At 44.6% G+C, this 21,642-nt stretch overlaps 1 protein-coding gene across 4 annotated transcripts in view; it reads right to left on the bottom strand.

Annotated features, from left to right (window-relative positions):
* Positions 1-1,621: 1,621 nt before the first annotated feature.
* Positions 1,622-21,642, bottom strand: part of TSC2 (TSC complex subunit 2) — a 1,437,517-nt gene continuing 1,417,496 nt past the window's right edge. For all 4 annotated transcript variants that reach the window (XM_069647328.1, XM_069647330.1, XM_069647331.1 and 1 more), the window contains one exon: positions 1,622-1,993. In XM_069647328.1, coding sequence (XP_069503429.1) covers positions 1,832-1,993 — 162 coding nt within the window. In that variant the 3' untranslated portion in view covers positions 1,622-1,831. The remainder of the gene's footprint in view (positions 1,994-21,642) is intronic.

Raw genomic sequence — 21,642 nt, 5'->3', positions numbered from 1 at the left:
TCCTCAGAGTTTCCACCGATGCACGTGGTACCTCCGGTAAAGCCTCCTCAAAAGGCGTCAAGGGTGTCGACGGAATCGGCGTCGAGCGTGGCGCCGACGGCTTCGACAACGGCCTCGAGGCCGGAGCACTGAGCGTGTCCTTAGACGGCCTCAGCGCTGATGACTTCCTCGGAGGAGGAGCCTCAGAGAGTCCCTCGACGGACATGGCGCCGATGGCGTCGACGTCTTCCTAGAAGACCTCACAGGCTCCGACGGTCTCGAGGGCGTCAAGGACCGGGACCTGGAGCGGGCATGGCTAGAGCGATCTACCTTGTCCGATCGGGACCTCGAAGGTTCCCGATGATCGCACCGACTGCCCGAGCCCAAAGGCGTGCGAGCGGTGGCCCTATCGTGTTCCCTACCGGCTTCTCTTGAAGGCGCGGTTGGAACGGAGCCCTGCGATTCAAAAATCGCCATCATCTCCTTACGAAATGCGTCCCATTCCACAGGAGAGGAATCCTTGTTGGGACAATCCAACCGCCGTCTGGCGGAGTCCTCGGACGAGGACGGGGAAAGCGACCGGTGACGGCGCTTCCGCGAGTGCCTACAAGAGGCAGAGGAACCACTCCGGGACCGAGACCCCCTGGATTTATGCCGACGCAGAGAGTCGCCCCTCGAATCGTCGGTTGAAAGCCCTGCGGATTTCGACTTTCGGGGTATGGAAACCCTACCTACAGATAGTTACTTCCGCTCCTGCAAGGCCTTCAATGTCAAAGACTGACAATCGTCACAGTCATCGGTGCCGTGGTCCTCGCGGAGGCACCAGAGGCAGACGTCATGCGGGTCCGTAAGCGACATCTTGGAACCGCAGTCCCGACACTTCTTGAAACCCGACCGCGGGGTAGAAGAAGATGAAGACATGATAACTTCACAAACAACCAAGTTCGAAGAACCGATAGAAATCAGAAGAACCGAGGTGCGCCGAGATTCCGAAGCGAAAACTTTCACGGAAAGAACAGAACTGAGGCTATGGGCGTCGTGCGTCCTACTTATAACATCCGGTGACGTCTGCTTGACGGAGGCCCTCGAGGGAGCGTATCGACATCATCGACGAAGGAAATTTTCCGAAGCAGCACAGCTGTGGTGATTACCTGTCATAGATGTGGAATACGTCGGAGGACACAATCCTCTCGAAATATAAAGCAAGAAAAAAAAAGCTAATCTCAAAATCTGAGAAACACAAGAATTCAGGAGCTGAGCAATGAAATTAGGATAAGGGTAGTAAAAGAGTTACAAAGTAAAGATAAGTTTGCAAAAGGTGGTTGGGATGGAAGAGGTAATCACTGTAAAGACTGAGGGAATAATCCCATGACCTTAACAAGTGCTTGTGTATGTCTGTCAATTTTAACACACTGTTATAGTTCACTAAGGTCCCGTTCTGATAAAAAAGAAAATGGAAATTAGTAGTAATCCATATAGGTAAATAATTTTAAATTAAAGATTTCCCTTCATTATTGAAAATATGCTTCCGTGGGTGGAGATAGTCTGTGTTTATGAATATCAATTAAAACCCCTTGAGTCCTTGACATCCTTTTTCTGAATATCGCAGTGTCTTTGATAAACGATTTGGGAATAAACACTGTCAAACTGCAAATCAAATAACTTTATTAATTTAATTTACAATGATACAAAAAGTGCACATTTCAGATATCTTGGGATTTAAGAGTCTCAAATTCATCGATGAAGCAGCTCTGAAAGCTTCTGCTAGTCTTTTTAGTCCATGATCACACTGTGCGCAAGTCTGCTTCCAACAAGCTCCTTAGGTGGTTGGGTGCAGCCTTGCAGATGGCATTTAAGAATACTCAGTAAAGTCGTCCACAGCCGAGATAAGGCGTGTCCTCTGCCCTGTCTCATAGTTGGATGGTGAGCCTTGCTGGGGAGGTGGAGTTGGTCTGTTTATTGGCACATATGGAAAGGTGGAGTTTTGTTCTTGCTCCAGCATCTCTTCACGTATCTATGGAAAAATAAAAGAAAATTTCAGTTTAAAAGAGAGCAATAACTGTAGGAAAAATACCCACCTAAAGAATCTGTTACAAACTCATGAAAATATTTTCATGCTAATGTCTAGGAATTTTAATAGCCAACACCTCCAATGTTATGGAATACGAGAAATCAAAAATCCAATTAAAGAGACAAGTATCCTCCAAATAGTTTCAATAACCTAGCATAACCAACCACAACATAACCTGGCACAGTGCAATCCAATTTCCCACACTCCACAGAGGCCAAAAGGAACAGTAAAACTGCATGAAAATAATGCAACACAGTTTGCGAACATGGGCAGCATTCCAATTAGTGGAAGGGAAGGATGTCATGAGGAATTTGTGGGAGGAAGATCAAATTCCTCAGAAAGAAAATTACCAATGGTAAGTAGTTTGTTTTTCTAATTGATAACTTTCTCCAAGAGGTTGCTTGCCTTTTAAAAGACTCCCACAGCAGTACAATAAGACAGGATTTAGGGAAACAGATTAGAAGGTACCAAAACCCTAAAAGAGAAATTACTTACCAGTAATGTTCTTTCTATGGACCCTTCTCCCGCAGATTATCTGAAACTTTTTCGATAGGGGAACTAGTACGACTGGACGTCATCAACTCTTGACTCGTCCGTGCCACTCACCGCTTCCGTATATATATATATATATATATATATATATATATATATTTATATCAGTATGCCCCCATACCTCAGTTCCCCATAATCCCCCCGCCCCCAAGGTCAGCAGCCGCGGAAGAAGAATATATAGGATTCGGATTGAAGACATGCAAAAAATAATACTTTTATTTTTAGTAACAGAACCATATTGGAAGCAACTAGCTGACGGTCCTTTTACAATAAGGCATCAAAGTGTGCCTAACATCTAATGACCATAACATTGTCGTATTAGAAAAAGACCACCAAATAGACAGCAGACCACTTTCATGGCAGGGCTGGATGGGAGGGTGATGAGGAATCTGCGGGAGAAGAATCCATAGAAAGAAGTCATTTCTGCTTCAATGGATAGCATTCTCCTGCAGATTGATCATCAGATAGACTCCCAAAGGAGTACAGAGTGCGGAGGCGAGATTTAAGCCCTTGGACAAGAAAGCTCTGCAACACTGCTCTGCCTAATGAAGTGTCTGAACCACATGCCACATATAAACAGTAATGCATGGTGGACGTGTGGCGCGATGACAACGTCGCTGCTCACCATTTCCTTCACCAGCAACCTCCTCTGCAACGCAGATGATGCTGCCACACCCCTGGTGGAATGGGCCCTGATGCCTGTTGGAAGATCTTTACCTGCTCTCTGATAACACTCCTTGATGCAGAGTTATCCATTCGTATATTGTATGTTTAGACACAGCCAAACACTTCCTGGACAGAAAGAAAGCCACCAAGAGCTGGGATCGCGCCTAAATTCCACTGTTCTAGCCACGTAAAAGCGAGTGACCTCTTAGGATCCAGCCTGTGTAACCTCTCGTCCTTAGAATGATATGGAGGAGGATATAAACACCAGCAAATCCATGCTCTGTGACACGTGGAATCCAGAAGCCACTTTTGACAGAAATTTATGACGAACCTTGAGCAAAGCCTTCTCCTTTAAAAATCGTGGGAAAGGTGGCTTGCAAGATAGGGCCTGAAGCTCACTTACACGTCTTGCTGATGCAACTGCCAGCAGGAAAGCCATTTTCAGGGTAAGCTTAAGCAGCCTGACAGGACATGAATGCATGGGCTCAAACGGAGCCGCCATCAAAAATGTCAAACCCAAGTTCAGGTCCTAGACTGGAACAAGAAACCGAGTAAGCGGAAACCTATTAACAAGGCCTTCCAGGAAGTGTGTCATTACTGAGATCGTGAAGAAGGATCCTTGATCTGGAGGTCTCTTGAACACAGGGAAATCTGCCAAAATAGCTCTTGATTGTGCGTATCTGAAGACCTGTAGTGGTGAGACAAGGAATAGGGTTTATCCTGGGTTTCCTACACCACGACTCAAATCTTTTCCACCTGCATGCATACAAAGATCTCGTAGAGGGTTTCTGTGCCCCAGTAGCACCTCAAGTACCTCTTCCGAGAGGTCCCAGTTATCATACCTCATCTCCTCTCAAGAGCCACGCATGTAGGTTGAGGGATTCCAGATTTGGGTGATGCACCTGAACGTCCAACTGAAATAGGATGTCTGGTCGTCGAGGCAACCAGAGAGCTGGGGAGATAGTCAAGTCCAGGCGTTCTGAGTACCATGTTCTCCTCGCCCAATCCAGGTCGATCAAGATCAGGGTGGGTCGAAACCTCCTCAACCTCTTGAGAACCCACAGGATGACGGTTATCAGAGCGAACGCATGACCCACTCCAGCAGGAATGTGTTCCCCCAGCGCACCCTTTTCTGGGTATTCCCTTAAGCAAGACCTTGTGCACTGTGCATTGGCCCTCGTGGCAAACAGATCCACTGTCGGGGTACTCCACTGAGCAAAGTTCATTTAAAAAAAACTCCTGCCACACTTCCCACCCGTGTGAGGCCATGCTCTGCCTGCTCAGATCGTCCGCAAGCCTGTGATCCGCTCCACCTAGGTGGACAGCTGAAGCAGAGATCTGGTTCTCCAGTAACCAGAACCATAGTCCCAGCGTCTCCCTGCATAGGGGCATACACCCAACACACCCCTGTTTGCTGAGGTACTGCATGGCCACTTTGTTGTCCGTCAGAATGAGGACGTGCTTTCCCTTGAGGAATGTCCATCAGGGCCAACCTGATCTCCTGCAACTCCAGCCTGTTGATATGCCACTCGCATTCCATTGGTGATTGGTGACTAAAGGACGCTCACCTGCAAGTCCACGCAGTGAACGCATCAACCCTTCAAGGACACATCCGTGACCACCTGGGCTTGGGGGCACTGCAGCAAAAAGGGTTCCCCGTCGTCCTGTTCCCCCTGCGGGCTCACCAAGAGAGGTCGCTGGTCACTAACCTCGACATCTTGAGAATGTCCTTCATGGCATTGAAGTATAGGGAGCACTGATCCCTCAACAGCTACTTAAGAGATTGTATTTGTAGTCTGGCCTCTGACACCAGAAAAATGCAGGAAAGCCATGAGACCAAGGAGGCAGAGGAAAGAAGCCGCTAGTAGACTGTTGTGGCTCTAGAAGAGTTTGACCATTTGCCCGAGGCTGGCGACTCTTTGGAGGTGGGGGGCCTTCCCCACCCGTGTATCCATGACTGGTCTGATGAATTGGCGCTTCTGTGTTGGTGTGACGTGTGAGAAACCTAAAGGTGTATCACCTACTAGTCCCCGGGGATCTGTCATCCAGGTGGCCAGGACACGACCATCGTTATTGAAACCAGTTCCTGGGGGTGGACCAGTGCGAGAGGATCACCTGGATGAGGGGTCCTCGGGGAGTGGAAGTGGGACACCGGAGGGTGAGACGTAGTATCTCCTTCCCAATTACACCTTTTCCCCATCCTACCAGGTAGGATACCTAGGAACCAACCCCCTAACCCTTTTCCGACATGAACACTTTCTCGTAGACTATTACAAGAGCCGTATACCAGACATGTCCTAACACAAGTGTCAAGCAATTACTGATCATTACACACAACTGACTTCCATCATACTTTCCCAAAAGTCAGAGCACGAAAGCACACTCTGGGCAAGGCAAAACGTACGAGGAAGCAGCTATTTCAAGATAGCAGTTTAAACCAAGGCGATAGGCGGCAAGACCAGAGAGGGCTGCATGGAGGGAACTCCCCTCGACCTTTTCAGAGAACATCTGCGACTTTGAAGAGGCCACGAGGAAAAGAAACATAAGAGCAGGGATTTCAGCTGAACAACAGTGCAGTGTGTGTAGAAGGTACACAGGGCCCTCCCGTATTGATAGCCAAGGCGGGGAGAAGTGATTAACGCCGTGGTACTGTCCTTGGCTCTGACGACAAAGCAGTGCCAGTTAAGTCAGCACAGCCGGTGCGTCAGAGAGACTGATAACAGACCGGACTATGTTACGCTCAAGATTACAAGCGGCAACATTGTATGGAGAAAGATAAGGCGTATGTGAATGTACTTTATGAAACCAAAATAAGTACCAGATACAGAGAGGTCGGCGCCACATGAGTGCCAACTTAAAGGTCTCTGTTTGGTATCCAACTGATCGTGTGAGAATGATTGAACTGTGAAATCGAAGTGGTCCTGCAGCAGGTGAAGCTAAACCTGTGCACATCTGAAAGTCTTCGATTGCCTATGAACGGAAATTGGTCTGAGCCCGGCTGAGGGAGACTAATTGTATAAAAGGGGATCTGAGCCCAGAGGAGGGGGATCCGGGGTGAACCATGAGTCACCCGAGAAGATGTTACTGTGGCAAATGTGAACCCGACTGAGGGATGACTGCAAACTAAAATTGGTCTGAGCCCGACTGAGAGAGGCTAATTACATAAAAGGGATCTGAGCCTAGCTGAGCGGGATTCAGGGTGAAGAGTGAATCGCCCTACTTGAATACTTGGAAAGGAACTTTTTGTTTGTTTGATTCATCAGTCCCTCTGAAGCAAGAGACGTTTGATAACTTGAGACACTTGGGCATAGAAGGCCCTGATGTTTGTAATGGAGTTGGGTCCTTGTGCCGAAGAAGCCCAAGAGCGTGCTATGCTCATGTGAACTGCCTTGTCCTGTGCTGAAAACATTGTGAAGGGAGGCCAACGTCCTGTACATCATGACTTTTCACTTTGGGAACACTTCTTTCGTTTTTATGAACATTACCCCCACACGATTTGTAATTTAGCAGTAAGGATTGGCAATAGTCTTTTTTTTAATAGGCCCTTTTTATTTTGAAGTGACTCCACTAGGACTGCATTATTATTATTATTATTATTATTAGATGGTCATAGCTTGTTCCCATCTTAGATTTAGGTTTAGATATGAGTTTATCACAACCTTGATGAAGTTCAATAAACACCCTTGAACTGTGGTCACTCGTGTCTGTCTTATTTTGATACCATGCCTTCCATACACGTGGGACTTCTGGAAATTTAGGTAGAAGCTCAACCCGTGAAGCAGAGAGCAGGTTTCCTCGAGCTGCATCAATACCTGCTTTGGAGACCTTCCTCCGTCAGCCAGTCGTCCAGGTATGGGAAAACGTGAACACCAGATCAGATCTCCTGAGATGCGCCACCACCAATCATCAGCTTGGTGAAAATCCTGAGAGCGGAAGTTATGCCAAAGGAGACCACCATGAATTGTTGAGCGTGCCTGATGACTAATCTCAGGAATTGCCTAGATCTCTGATGAATTGGCACATGAAAATAAACGTCCTGAAGGTGCAGCAACACCAACCAGTCCTAAAGTTGCAGAGTCTGGAGAATTTCTTCCAACTGCACCATCCTGAACTGGTCTTTCCTCAGGGGCTTGTTCAAGGCCCTGAGGTACTGTATTCGACTGAGTCCACCCCCTTTCTTGTGTACAAGAAAATAACAAGAGAACTATCCTGATCCTCTATGTTCGGGTGGCACTTCCATGGCACCATTCAATAACAGGGCTCTCAGTTCCTACTGGAGCGCTTATTCCGGTTGCTATTAGGGAGGGATAGGGACAGGGGGGTGTTTCTTGTCTGGAGGTTGTCTAAAAAAGGTGGACAATAGGATGTCTGTTGACTCATAGGCCGACAAGAGTTTAGCTGGGGTGTCAAGCCCAAAGGCCTCTGCTACCCTCTCCAGTCCTTCTGTACTGTGCATTAGGGTAATCAGAAGGAGGGGCCTGCTGCAGGTCCGGGTCAGGAGATGTGTCTCACCCACTTGCATCATGCAATCCTTTGGTTAGAGCAAGCAAATCCACTTGGCCAGAGAAAACATTGTCTCCTCCAGTCACGCCGCCCACTCCACTCAAAGCTAAAAAGCACTGGCACGTGGGTCCCCTTCCTCATTGTAAATCATCCTCATTGAGCCTGAAAAACATTGATTGTGATTATGGATTAAAAGGCATGTTTGGTGGTCAGATCAACGTCAATGGCATTGTTCCTACCAGGCCTATCAGTGCTGGTAACTCAGGAGCCTTTGGCGCTACAGATGGCTTCTCCTTGGCGCCAGAACCTCTGCACGAAACTAGTGCCGAATTATCCTGCAGTGGTGAGACCGGAGTCATACCTACTGTGGCTTTTTTAAACATCTGCAGCATTTGCTGCTTGAACGCCTCCCATTCTTCCTTCGACGCGCCCGGGGCCAGGCAAATCTTACCACGATCTTCCGATGAAACAGAGTCGTGCCTGAGTAGATGGTGTCTTTTCCTATGGGAGGATGAGGTGGATGAATGGCTTTGGGAGTGCAAACACTTCATCGCCTTCTTATGTCGCCTGTCCTCCTTTCCGGGCACAGGGCTTTCAGTCTCTTGGCCTGATGACTTGACAGTCGAACGCACCGGACTTCAACGGAGGCCACCTGACTGCTAATTTAGCTAATCATTCCCTACGGGATTTAGGATTCATTTGCTGACACAAACCACACTCTTTGATATTGTGATCTTTCCCAGGACACCACACGCAGATGCCATGTGGGTCGGTGACTGACATCTTAGAGTTGCAGTACTGGCAACACTTTAATCCCGAAGTTTTAGGGGCTGACATATCGGTGAATGTTGATCAAAATGTTCTCTCATGAGAACAATCTGAACAGCAGTGCGCAGAAAAAAGGAACTGAGGTATGGAGGCAAAGTGACATAATATATATAATATTATATATGGCCGACGTCACGTTTCTCATCACAGAAACACATTTACACTGCAGCTGCCATGTCATTACGAACGTTGCCTGCAATCTGCATGCAACAGTGCTGTCTTTTCACGTTACCGCACATTGGCGGACTATGTACTACTATCGCTGGCAAGGCAGCGGCTTCTTCAGGCTTTTTCAAGTAAGGTATATGATATGAACCATTTCTAACTCCCGCACCTTTTCCATCCCTTCTTCCCACCACCAAATAACATCCCATTATGTTTCTTTGTCCCTTTCGCCGCCGCATTGTCCTCCCATACAACATGCCGCCGTCATTTAACACTTAACACACATCCCGTGACCGCAAACTGCAGTGCACTCAAACTTTTCAACGCTCAGCGAACAGGTAAATGGGAAGCCGAAGCGGAGCCTCATCAGACTAGTTTCAGTGCGCACACCAATACGTACAACACTCCCAGCCATGCTCACAATGCCTTACAGCCTTGCCACACACACCACAACACTATCCTCTGATACACCATGGCAGCGTTTCCCGAAAAACCTGACACACAGCACGCTTCCCTCCAGCCAACCACGGGGCGTGTCCAATTTTCGCTGACATCACGGTGTACCGCATGCCATTTCAGTGATTTGCAACAGAAGTACAAAAACACAAAAGCATGCTTTCTAACCCAAGCCCCCGAATTTGGTAAAAATCCATCCAGCCGTTCGGGCTGTAGTCATGCGCAAAGGTTTTCTCCATTCAGTCTATGGAAAAAAAAACAATAATTGGGACCCCCCTATAACTCTGCACCCCCGCACAACACCTCGCCCAACTTGGCGAAAAAATTCAGAGCAGGCCATATACTTTTTTTGCAAAGTTTAGTGAGAATTGGTCCAGGGGGAGCGAAGTTATAAGCTGCCGAAAAAGTACTCTTCCTATGAGTTTAGCAACTTAACCATAACTACACGGCCGCTACTGCGGGCCATGTAAAATATATATATATATATATATCAGTGAATACACTTTTAAAAGGCATGTTGTGGTTAAGTTGCACTAATAAGAACCTATGAAATTCAGTGAAAAAACGTTGTTAAAGGGACATTATGGTTACAAGTAAAACCGAAAACCCCCAGAAATGGACAGTTATGCTAAGTTTAGCAACCGTAACTCGTGCCACCACCGTGCACTGCTAAGACTAACACCCAGGACAAAGGTGACATCACAAATGCCATTGATGACATCACTGATGACATCACATATCTAGGCCACTTGTTTTTGTTCACTGACATATCTAGCTAGGCCAGGTGTTTTTGTTCACTGACAGCAGAATATGAAAATTCAAAAGGTGCTACATGTCTAGACGTTAACCTAGTCATATGTTCTTAAATTACTTTCCTTAGGGTTTGGTCTCATGTCATGGTGCACATACACAGGGCATTAAGCAGGCCTCAAACACACAATTCATTTGTATACATGAAGATGAATTTTAATGTTATTGACATTAGTGATGTTGTTTCTTTCTTCCTTGCTTTAGTTTCCCTGTATGTGCCTCTGATTTGTATGCATTGTGAGTCTTCATATGTATTGTTTATATTAACACAAGTGTGTAGTAAGTCTTGAATTGTTAGCTCTTTTTTCTTTGTTTAACATTACTCAAAACTCTGATAAGGTAGCATTCATTATTTCAATATCCAAAATTACTAGATTAAACATATTGTACTTCTATGGTGAATGCTGCAGCCATTGCCTGTGTGTGTATGATTACATTCCTGTATTAACAACACTCCAAAATAATGTTTTGTTTAGATTACTACATTCTTTAATAAATTAAGTAGTTCATGATAGGTCTCCTGATCACTCCTGACATTGTGTTACCCACATTATGAACACAACCCCTTGTAGGCACTTTTCATCAAAATTAATTTAATATGTGATGTCATCAGTGATGTCATCAATGACATTTGTGATGTCATCTTTGATGTCCTGGGTGTTAGTCTTAGGATTGCATGGTGGCGGCACCAGTTATGGTTGCTTAGCTTACCATAACATGTGATTTTTCTGGGGTTTTTCAGTTTTACTTGTAACCATAACGTCCCTTTTCAGTGAATTTCATTGGTTTTTACTAGTGCACCTTTAATCTGCTACAAGTGCCTTATATAATATTCCTCCCCCAATATAGCAGATATGAAGTCCGCGGACAGCGCGATAGTCCATGGCTGGCATTTACAAGGCTCAGAACCATAGGGAAGACACAAAAAAGATGTACCCATCAACCAACAAAAAGATGTACCTAAAATCACAACTAATGTTTACAACATGCAAATATACCTTTTTGTACAAACACTCATCTTAAAAAAATACAATTTTTTATATAACACACATTACAATGGAATGCACCAATCACAAACCATGACTGTACACTTGATATAATCTCCTCACTACAACTCTGCATACATATTTGGTAACATCAGGTGCTTATTGGACAACACATTCTCACTAAATAGTAAGTGCATTGTATTTATTTCTCTTTTTATTAGCTTTCATTACATGAACATGTGTTATCAAAAATAAGCCCTTTTTTCATTGAATGGTTAGAGGAGAACATCCCAAAAGAAGAAATGAGCAACGATAACGTCTCCAATGGTATACAATATTTTAATGTAAATAATGTATTTTGTACACACCTTACTAAAATAATACTTTCTATTTCTCTTATAGTACATAGTTTTCATGAAGAAACCACGCCCCGTTGAATAATAACCAATCCCGAGAATCACATATCCCCAACTGTAAATAATCAAATCATGAACTTGTCCAACAAATTAGATGAAGTTAGTCATTGTTTGAAAGAACTTGTACAGTATGTGAAAAATCATGTGATTTAAAGATTTCTCCATCACTGTCCTTCTTGCACCTATCCCCCGTGTTCCCAGCAATCCCCCCCCAACAAATTCTGAAAATTTTAATGAAAGATGCTTTGATGAAACCTCACTCCCTTGCTCCCCTCGTAATTATTTTACAAAAGTTTACGATTCTCCCATTTATGTTTCCCATTCAGATGCCACAGCCCTTTCTTGAATAAATATATTTTGGTACCATAAAGGTTTTGTTTACTGTTGGGAGGGGACCGGAAATGTCATGTGACTGCACCTGTGCATCGTGATGGCAATGTTTGCCAACAGTGTCAGTTTAAAAGTGCTTTTCCAGTCATTCTAAGGTGTTTCAAGCAGAAACTTTACCCTTGCACAGTTTCCAGAATCATTTTTGATCTGGCAACTTTTTACAACTTTTCAAGCCCTTTTTACGACTCAGTAGTCCATAGACAGCACGACGGTTCCTCTAAAGGGGCCCACCCATTACTTTTCCTCATTCTCAATCTGTATATCCAGGAGAGAGCACCTGCTTTGCAGAACTTCTTGTAGACCATCATGGCATCTATTATGGCCATCCCTCATTCCCAACCACAAACCCACCACCAACATCACCATCGCCATCACCTCAACAATCTGGAGGGCCTGGAGTGGGGAACAGGCGCAGTGATACAGAAGAGGTGAATAAACAAGAAGAGGATGAAATGGAGGAAATCCCGGTCACTAGTACTCAGAGGGAGTCCTGGTTGTGGCAATTTATTTTTACGACCGTTGGAAATGTCCTAAATGCTCATGCAACCAAGGTTCGATAAACTGAGTGTTGTACGCAGTTGCGGGAAACCAGGTATGTATTCCTACAGGACTTCCATGAGGCGCCACACGAAATCGACCAACCAGACGCTCTGAGAAAGGTGATATCTTTCTCAGGTAAGAGCAGGTTGACTTCCTCCACCCATCATTTTCATCTGCTCCTGTCACCACAAAGGATACTCCTTTGGGGCAGAGGATCCCAGCGGCAGCTTCACAGGCCATACAAAACATTGTTGACCCTCATCTACCGAGGGTCACAGTGCTATGCGTGTACTGTGAAGCACCGATCTGTAGGGGGGAGCAGTTTCAGAGTGCTTTCAAGGCTGCTGTCAAGGAGTATGAGAAACACTGCTACCTACCTGATTAAGGCACACAACGAAACATCTTCCTCCCACCTGCCCCTTCGCCCCTGTGGTTGGTGCCCTTTCCCTCCCCTACCTTCCCTCTCCTGAGAAAAAATGCCAAAAAAATAAAACATTGAAAAAAAAGACAAAAAAATATTCCTTTAGGAGCCACATTTCACAGTTTAAAAAATAGAAGTGTAAAAAAAAGTCATAGGCCCCTGTGCATCCTGCAAAGTCTGCAGACAGTGCGGTATTCCGGACCTCTAAACATTACAGGGCGTGGGACAGTTGAAATCATTCTAATTGTTATGCGTTCAAAAAGGGTGGCCCTTAAACTTTTTGGGGGGGTTTGCCTTTATATATTTTTAAAATTTTTGGTTTTACAAACTGAACTAAGAAAACACTTCACAGAATTTTCTTCTCACTTTCACAAAAGCTCCTTCAAAGCATTTTGACTGTTTTCCACCAAAATGTGCCCACATCAGTTAAATGATGTTCTCATTATGAAACAATGTCATGCCAACATCGTGAACAAAAGCACACACAGCTTTATTGACGTTGCGTCTTGCTTTTTCCATTTGCGGGCCAAATGAACTGGAACGCATCCACATCTGTCACTGTGCAATGCATGAAAAAAATATTTTTTAATTAGGGAAGATTTCCTTCAACTTTCCCAATATGTCCTTCATTGCAAACTGCAATGAAATTCCAGTTGTGTTCCCCAAACTGTTCCCACCACAATGAATGATAATAACGGCCAGATGTTTCAATTGAACCATATTTGCACAAAATGGGAGCAAGTGAACCCACTTCATGCCTCACACTCCATACCAGAAAACTTCCAATATAGAGAATCCAAGATTTTTGGCTATTCCACAATGCTAAGCATAAACCTTCGCCCAGTGGACCCAAGAGTCCCCCAAAAGCCAAACACTCTGCCTACTGGCCATTTTCAATCCTCTAACAACTCCAACTAACAAAACACCTGCTACCCTCTCTTCTTGTACACCACACCCAGGAAACTGGATTGGCTGATCCCCGATGTCCGTGGACAACCATGGCTGTCCCTGGCCTCTGCAGTCCACTTTCCATGCCAGGCAATCTCAAAAGGTCCAGATGTGGCATGTGCCATCCGCGGACTACCGCTGTGTCCGCGGACGTCACAGCCATTCAAAGGAGTGGGTGGAATTAAACACAAGTTATTTAATTTTTAGTGGTGGCTCTGAAAAGAAGCTTTTTTGGGGGGTTTGTTAAACACTTATTTTCCTTTTATTGCTTTTATGTACAGTAGCACTGTACACTCTACATCTTCCTTTAAAATTTCCTTACAGGACCTAAACTCCATCTTGACAAAATAATTCACACCATGAGAACTTATATTATCATTCTCAAAAGATGACATTCCTGCAGCACATTAAAAAGCAGTTACACCTTTAACAATCTGCCTTGATTCTTCAATTTGAGGACTGAAAATGTTTGTTGGATATCTCCATGTGCGCCTCTGATTTGTTTCCAAAATAAATAATCTGAGCAGCAGGAAACAGTTGCATTAGGCTTTTAAAGAAATCCTAAAGCGCAACTTGCAAAGACACTAGTCACAAACCCCAAACTGTCCCCTCCACAATGCACAATGACAATGTCTGGACTTTTAAAGTGAGCCATATTCTCACAGAATGAAAGCAAGCTTGCCCAGTTTAAGCCACAAAGTGCTTGCCAGAAAACCTCCACTTCTGCCAATCCAATATTTCCAAGGATGCCATGATTATCAGCATACACCTTCAATGACTGAATTGAAGAGTGCCCCAGAATACACAGTCTGCCTTCGCAAACACATAGCCATACCCATTGTCACTACTCTCACAACTCCTGCAAACACAACTCCTACTACCCTCTCTTCCTGTACACAACACTGAGCAAACCTGATTGGCTAATCGCCACAGACCCTTTTCCATGCCCGGCATCCTCAAAACCCCTGGATGTGGCATGTTCCGTCTGTGGACTACCGCGGTGTCTGCGGATGCCGTAACACAGGGGCAGCCCTTCTACCCTTTCCACTTTCATGTTATCAACACTCCTTCATTGGCTCCTTTCAAAGAGTCACACATCCATCCACCAATAACATCCAAAACCTCTACACCTAACCCTGTCATCTTACTTCAAATGTTAAGATGTACACTTGAGCTCTCAGAGTACATATCTCCTGTTAATGAAAGACCTCTCCATTAAAAAAGTACTATACAGTTTATCCAAGATTTCCATTTCCAGATTCATCAAGGTCTGCATCTAACAGAACATAGTACAGGTATGCTTATATTTAAAAAAAAAAATTCTTCAACTCTTTCACAAATAAATATATATAAAGGGTTCCTTCTATTTACCCTGCAATAAGCTTCTCAACAAGCATATTCTCTTTTTTAACCACTCTAGCAAATGCCATGCATTCCAGCATTGATCACCGGCTCACATGAAACAGCAAACAATTGCAATGCTCTGCGCTTCAAACTGTTTCTATTTACAATCCTTATGATGAAAGCTAAAGAATGCATATCTTCATATATAGTAGCACTGTGTTACTGTTTCATAAATAAGGTACACGCACATGAAATACATCTGTAGACCATTTTTAAATGGTACTTAGTGTCTGCCAGTTTAATATGTTAGCCGCACATGCACACATCCCATCATACCCATTACAATGTATTGGTACTTCTTAAGTCTCTTTTTTCCTTTGCATTCTGTCAGTTCCAATTCCACTTCTCCCATTGTAAAACTCAAACTACAAGTCCCAGAATGCAACGAAAAAAAACACAACTAACTTCAAGATTCAGAACTGTGACACGTACATCAAATAAACATCTAAAATGCTATGCTTTTCAAAATATGTTTTTGGAAGCATGTTTAAGAAAGTAACAAAATGCATATCTGTATTTACAGCAGCACTGTGAGACTTTTTCATAAAATAAAGTAAAAGCAGATAAAATAGATGTGTACATTTTGTAATTGGCGTTCAGTGTGTGCCAGTTTAATATATTCACAGTACATGTATACTTCCTGACATAACCCATTCCATTCTTCAGCTGCTTATGCAATCCTACTTTTTTCTCTACATTCTGTGACCTGCACTCAACTTTCACAATGGTAAATGTGGAACTGCAAGTCCCATAATGCAAACAAAACATATAGGACTACATAAACACTGACAGATTAGAATGCATCATGCTGGCAAGTATGCATATACTCCTAACATATGAAACTTCCACACACCAACTGACATTTAAAAGTGTATTACAAATATTTACCATCAACTTTTCTTCTCTTTTACAAAACGTTACAGAGCTTCGACAAATGCACATACGCATTTCTTAACTTTCATGAAAATGCTCCTAAAAACAACCATTTTTAACTGTCCACCAATGTTATTAACTTTTTCCCCACCACTCCTCCTTCCATTCTAATTATGAACCTTGCTTCCTAAAAGTACTTCGCCATTACCACATATCCCCACTAACTTTCTTTTACAATTACAGGAAAGAAGCACATCACTGAAATCAACAACCCGAAAAACAAAAACCCTTTGCATCCGACAAAGTACGTACATTAATGTACCAGGTATATGAATGTAATTATAGCAGCACAGTTCCACTATATATATTACCCCAGACTACTCTTTTCCAACAAACATTACTTTCACTCTAGCCAATTATATTCCACTATTCACACTCTTACTTACTATTCCCATCTAGACACCACCATTGCAACGCCCACTCTGTTTCTCAAAACAGCACAATCACCATACATTTTCCATCACACCACCAATGCCTACTCACTAACCCAACACCATCACACCTCTGTACACTCGTATTCTCACAACCTTCCCAACCACACCTAATATACCACCTCACAATCAAACAGTACTCCATTCATCTCTATAATCACACCGATGCACCATACATGCATATACATTGCACAACTTTCCAACACTCTTTTCCCAACATACAAAACAAAATGCCTCCTAAAGAGCAAATCCGTAGAAAAGAAAGAAAATGTAGAGCAGATAAGACTAATAGTACACCATATAGTCATCCACCTCTGAAACAATTTATAGAAAACATTAAAACAAAAGAGCTAATATCCTCACATAACACAACTAAACTAGCCACACCTAAAGAAAGTAACACCCCTCTCCCAAAAACAAAAAGTAAAAAATGATGTACAAGGAAAAGCAGACCTACTAACAAACCCAATCCTCTATCTACCAGTGTTAACATAGCCACGGTAAAGCAGTCCCATAAAATGATGTTACAAAAAATGTTCCACCATAGAGTTCTTCACAATCTTATCAAAACATATGAAAAGTCACAAACTACCTTTAAAAACTACTGCAGGAGACTAATCCTGCAAGCTCTAATTGACAGCACTTTTCTATTGAAGACAACATTGTTTATATTAATTTTAGACAGAATCAAACCACAAACTAAATTACCACTAACTAAATTAATCAATAAATTACAAGTACTTCCAAACATGCACAGTGTTAATATAGAGTCCTTTTCAAACTTCTGTGATGGTGAATGGATTCACACAAGCAGCACAGAACCATACTTCAATGAAGAAGCTTATAAACAAGAACAACAAAAAACAATTGCCATAGACAATAATGGTCAAAGGTATGAAATGGTGGAACAAACCATTATGGGAAAAGAAACCCTTATGGAAAAAAGTCCCCAAAAAACTTTGAACCAAATGCTCCTTTCACCCAAACAAACCGTCCAGTGTACAAATGGACATGTTGCTCAATGTGTAATGTACGCTAACAACCCTTTAAATCTTTACAACAATTCCTCAATCACTATGTGAAACTAAAAGTCAAAATTAAACATAAAACTTTACAAACCATAGACTACTGTCCAGTGCGCAGCCACACTGGTCTGCAAGGAAATTCATTAGCCTGCATTGTAGGAACTGCTTGCAAAAGCACTTTCCACCACATCAAAAAGTTACCGACACACCATTCTACTATATGGAATCTTGTGCATCGACTATAGTATGCAAAAAGTCCTGATCTAGAACTACAACATTTAAATAACATTCTCCTACATGGATCAGCCAAAGAACTCCTTCAAGAAGTAAGGCGACTTGGAAAATTCTGTACCTTTAGAAAACATTACCGAAAACCTCAAACACCAACGTCCTAATAAAGAAATACAAAAAAGAAATTGCTAAGTTTCAAAACACATCTGCTGAAATACCAGACCAAATAGGTCTGTTGCCTCAGAACGTTTTATAAAAAGAGCACAAACATAGTAGATCTAGCCTACAAAATAGAAGGCAATGAAAAATCCCAATGGTTCCAATTAGCTTTATATTTAACAGAAGAAGCTAAATACAAAATAACTAACCCCTCAAGAGTGTGCACGTTCTGCAACACAAAGCTTAAAAATAAGCAAATGCCATCACGTGCTATCACTAATAACTTAGAAATATTCCCACCTCCATAAGCTCGCCAACAGCTTAACTTGCATGAGAGTATTATAATACAAACAGTGCACCCATTTCAAGCTATAACACACCTTCAACCAAAATCAGCCAAATTACCTCCATCCGAGTTACTAAAGGGCATCTGTGGTAAAGTAGTATATTTACTATTAGATCTAAAAGAAAATGTACAAACTCTAGGAGTGCAACAGGCAATAGATCAATCTTTGATTGTACTAGTTAATGGCGTGCCAACAAAAGACCAAAATATCTGGCAACAACTAGTCAACTTAAAGTTAGACGAGCCCTACAATATCTAAAAGAAAACAATCTATACTACAAAGATATAAACAGAGGAAAACGTAATAGAAACCATCCACATTATTCAAGAGTCACCATAAACTGGCCGATTTAAACGTGCAGTTTCTGTTACAGCAGCCAACATTTTGGACCAGTATACAATTCACCCACTACACTCCAAAGACAATTGACGATGCATTAGAAATATATCAAATGCATCAAGCCAAAGGATCCCCAATGAGCATATGTGAAAAAAGCATGTTCTTTTCCTCTACTCTTTCCTACAGGAAAAGGAAGAAGATATGATGAAAGGTCCAGGCAAATGAGTGCATCAGAATATTGCTCTTTACAAATGTATTCTGAAGACCCCAGATTCAGACAAATGGCGAATACATTTTCCACCTCCTTTTCGAAAGTGAACTAGCATCTCTATGTTATGGAATTGCACACACATTAAAAACAGGCTCCAACTTTTTAAAGATATCTGCTACCCAACTGCTTCCAAAAATAAAAGACAAAGATGAAGTTCTGCAGTCAAAGTATCACAAGTCTCTTGGCAAACATGCGTGGTACAAAAGAATACTGGTTTCCGATGTCACTCTGATGTACGTTGTATGCTAAGGAACATAGGCCCACCCACATGGTTTGTTACTTTAAGTTGGGATGACTTGCACGACTTCTTACGTACTGCAAACCAAAATAAAGACGGAACAGATATAAAAACACCAGGAGACCAGTTAAATGTATCAAGGTACTTTCACCAATGCTTCATTGCCATGCTGCATTTCATCTGCAATAAAACTACCCCTGCGCTTGGAGAAGTGCAACACTTGAGAAAACAATATCAATCCAGAGGAGCACCACACATCTACATGCTTTTGTGGATAAAAGAAGCTTCATAGGGTTCCAAGATGGCGGAGTGACGGGAGGACGTGCTGCCCGGAGCTCCCGTCCCGAATGTGCAGCCCAGCACCAAAAAGCTCTTGATTCTTGGTAATTGCCCTCCCCGGGACACGGTGCGGGAGCGCAGGAGTTGCGGGCCCCTAAAGTTCGCCCTGGAGAAGCTGCCGTTTGCTGTGCGTGGGAGCCCGGAGAATCTCAGCGATGGACGTGAGACCCCTGCAGTGGTGCGGCGGCCGAAACTGAGCGCGGAAGCCCACGGCTCGAGAAGGACTCGGGTGGCCCCGGGACTCGCCCCATCGCCGAGGGCTGGAGCCGGGTCGGCCGCTCTTGGGTGGTGGGTGGAGAGGTGCGGTACCTCCCTGAGCCGCTGACCCGCTCTGCTGACTCGAGGTTTTCAGCGCCGCAGCTGACAGGAGGCTGCGTAGACACTGGGCCCTGGACGTGGTGCAGAGCGCCGAGGCGAGGGGAGGCCTGCTGGGACGTAGTGCGGGCCCACCCCGTGAAGGTACAACCATACGGACAGGTCCCCAGGCGCTGGAAGTGCCACAGTAGGGTGGAGGTGCTTTGGGTCCGGTGTGCTGGTGCGGGTGCTCCTGCTGGGAAAGGTGCTGTGCCCGCCCGGTGCGGGTAGTACAAGTAAGTGGGGGAGAGCGGGGGACTGACTCACTGCCAGGAGTGTGTCCCCGGTGCCCGCTGAGGGGCCATCTTGGATGTTTACTGGTAGGCGGGAGGAAGATCCCCCCCCCGCCCCCAGGAGGACCTGTTTTGTATCCCGGCGCCCTATACTAAAGTTAATCCCCACGGACTGGGCACAGGGATTCTGGAAGGGGAGCTGGAGGGGCCTTTTGGGGGGGCCAACAATGACTAGTGCTGGTGTTCTGGAGAGTCCAGTGCAAACTCATCGATGCCCCAATAATTTTTTGGAGGGGCTGACCCCCCTAGACCACCCAATACAGTGAAGAAGTCTCTGTCCCGCCCGTCAGCTGTCTGCTACTGAGGCATCTTCGCCGCCCTGGTGGCGGCCCCCTGAAACAGCAGACCACGTGGAACATTGCGCTGTAATAAGCACTTTGGCAACCGGCACACTCCACTTCAGAGGCATGTCTAGAAACAAGAATAAGAACCCTCCGGGCCCCTCCAGGATGGCTAAAAAAGCTCAAGAAGGGCCTCTTGCCCAGCTCTGGGCCAGGGATTCGGACGAGCGGACACCCTGGGCCTCTAAGGAAGGGTCCTCTGAAGGGGAGATGGCTGTTATTCAGGACCCACAGGACTTACCCATCACCAGCTCGACGCTTAAGACCCTCCTTGGAGAGATAGTAGTGAAAATCACAGAAGCTGGCCAGAAACAAATGGATGCGTTGAGGGAAGATCTGGTTGAAGGTTTGCAGGAGATCAAAAGAGACCTCAATAAAATAGAAGAGAGGGTGGATACGAATGAGAGGCCCATTCAAGAGCTGTCAGAGGATGCGAGGAAGGCAGACGAGCTTCTGGAAACCCTGGCCACGGCCACGCATAACCTATAACTGAGGGCCGAGGATCTGGAGAAATGATCCAGACGGTCCAATATACGTGTTAAATCCTTGCCAGAGTCGGTCCAGGATCAAGAGTTCGCTCATACGATAAGGGCAATTTTTGAAGAGCTGCTACAGGGAAAACAGAATACCGAGCTCAGCTTCGACAGGATTCACAGAGTCGGGCCGAAATGCCAGGAACCGGGAGCGAGAGCGCGTGACGTCCTGGTGGCTTTCCATAATTACGCGCAGAAAGAGAGGGCCCTGCAATCGGCCAGAAAGGCGGGCCGTATCTCCCACAATGGAGTAGAAATTCAATTGTTCCAAGATCTCTCCCAAGCCACTCTGATCAGGAGAAGGCGCATGGCCCCAGTTCTGGTCCACCTGAGGGAAAATCAAATCAGATATAGATGGCTCCATCCATTTACTCTCTACTTCATATGGCAAGGGAAAACTCACAAAATCACGACACCCGAGCACGGTCTAGCCTTATTAGGCCTGGAGGACAATACAGCCCCGCCTCAAGCATCCCCGAGTGGACGAGGGGCACCCCGCAAGCCTTGGGAATGGTCAAGTGGGGTCGAGGAAATCTAGGAAGGAACGAAAGCAGAAGTCCGACAGCTTGCAAACTCGTACCCCGGCATCAAGCCGAGGAGCTCATCCTGAAAGGAAAGACAATTCGCTTGGTTATTGTGCACAAACAAACTCCTAGTTCATGACCCTGGGGAG

The sequence above is a fragment of the Ambystoma mexicanum genome, chromosome 2q (assembly GCF_040938575.1).
Source record: "Ambystoma mexicanum isolate Mex_15411 chromosome 2q, UKY_AmexF1_1, whole genome shotgun sequence".
Lineage (NCBI taxonomy): Eukaryota > Metazoa > Chordata > Amphibia > Caudata > Ambystomatidae > Ambystoma > Ambystoma mexicanum.
Note: the sequence above shows the minus strand (reverse complement) of the source record. Positions and strands in the feature narration are given on the sequence as shown.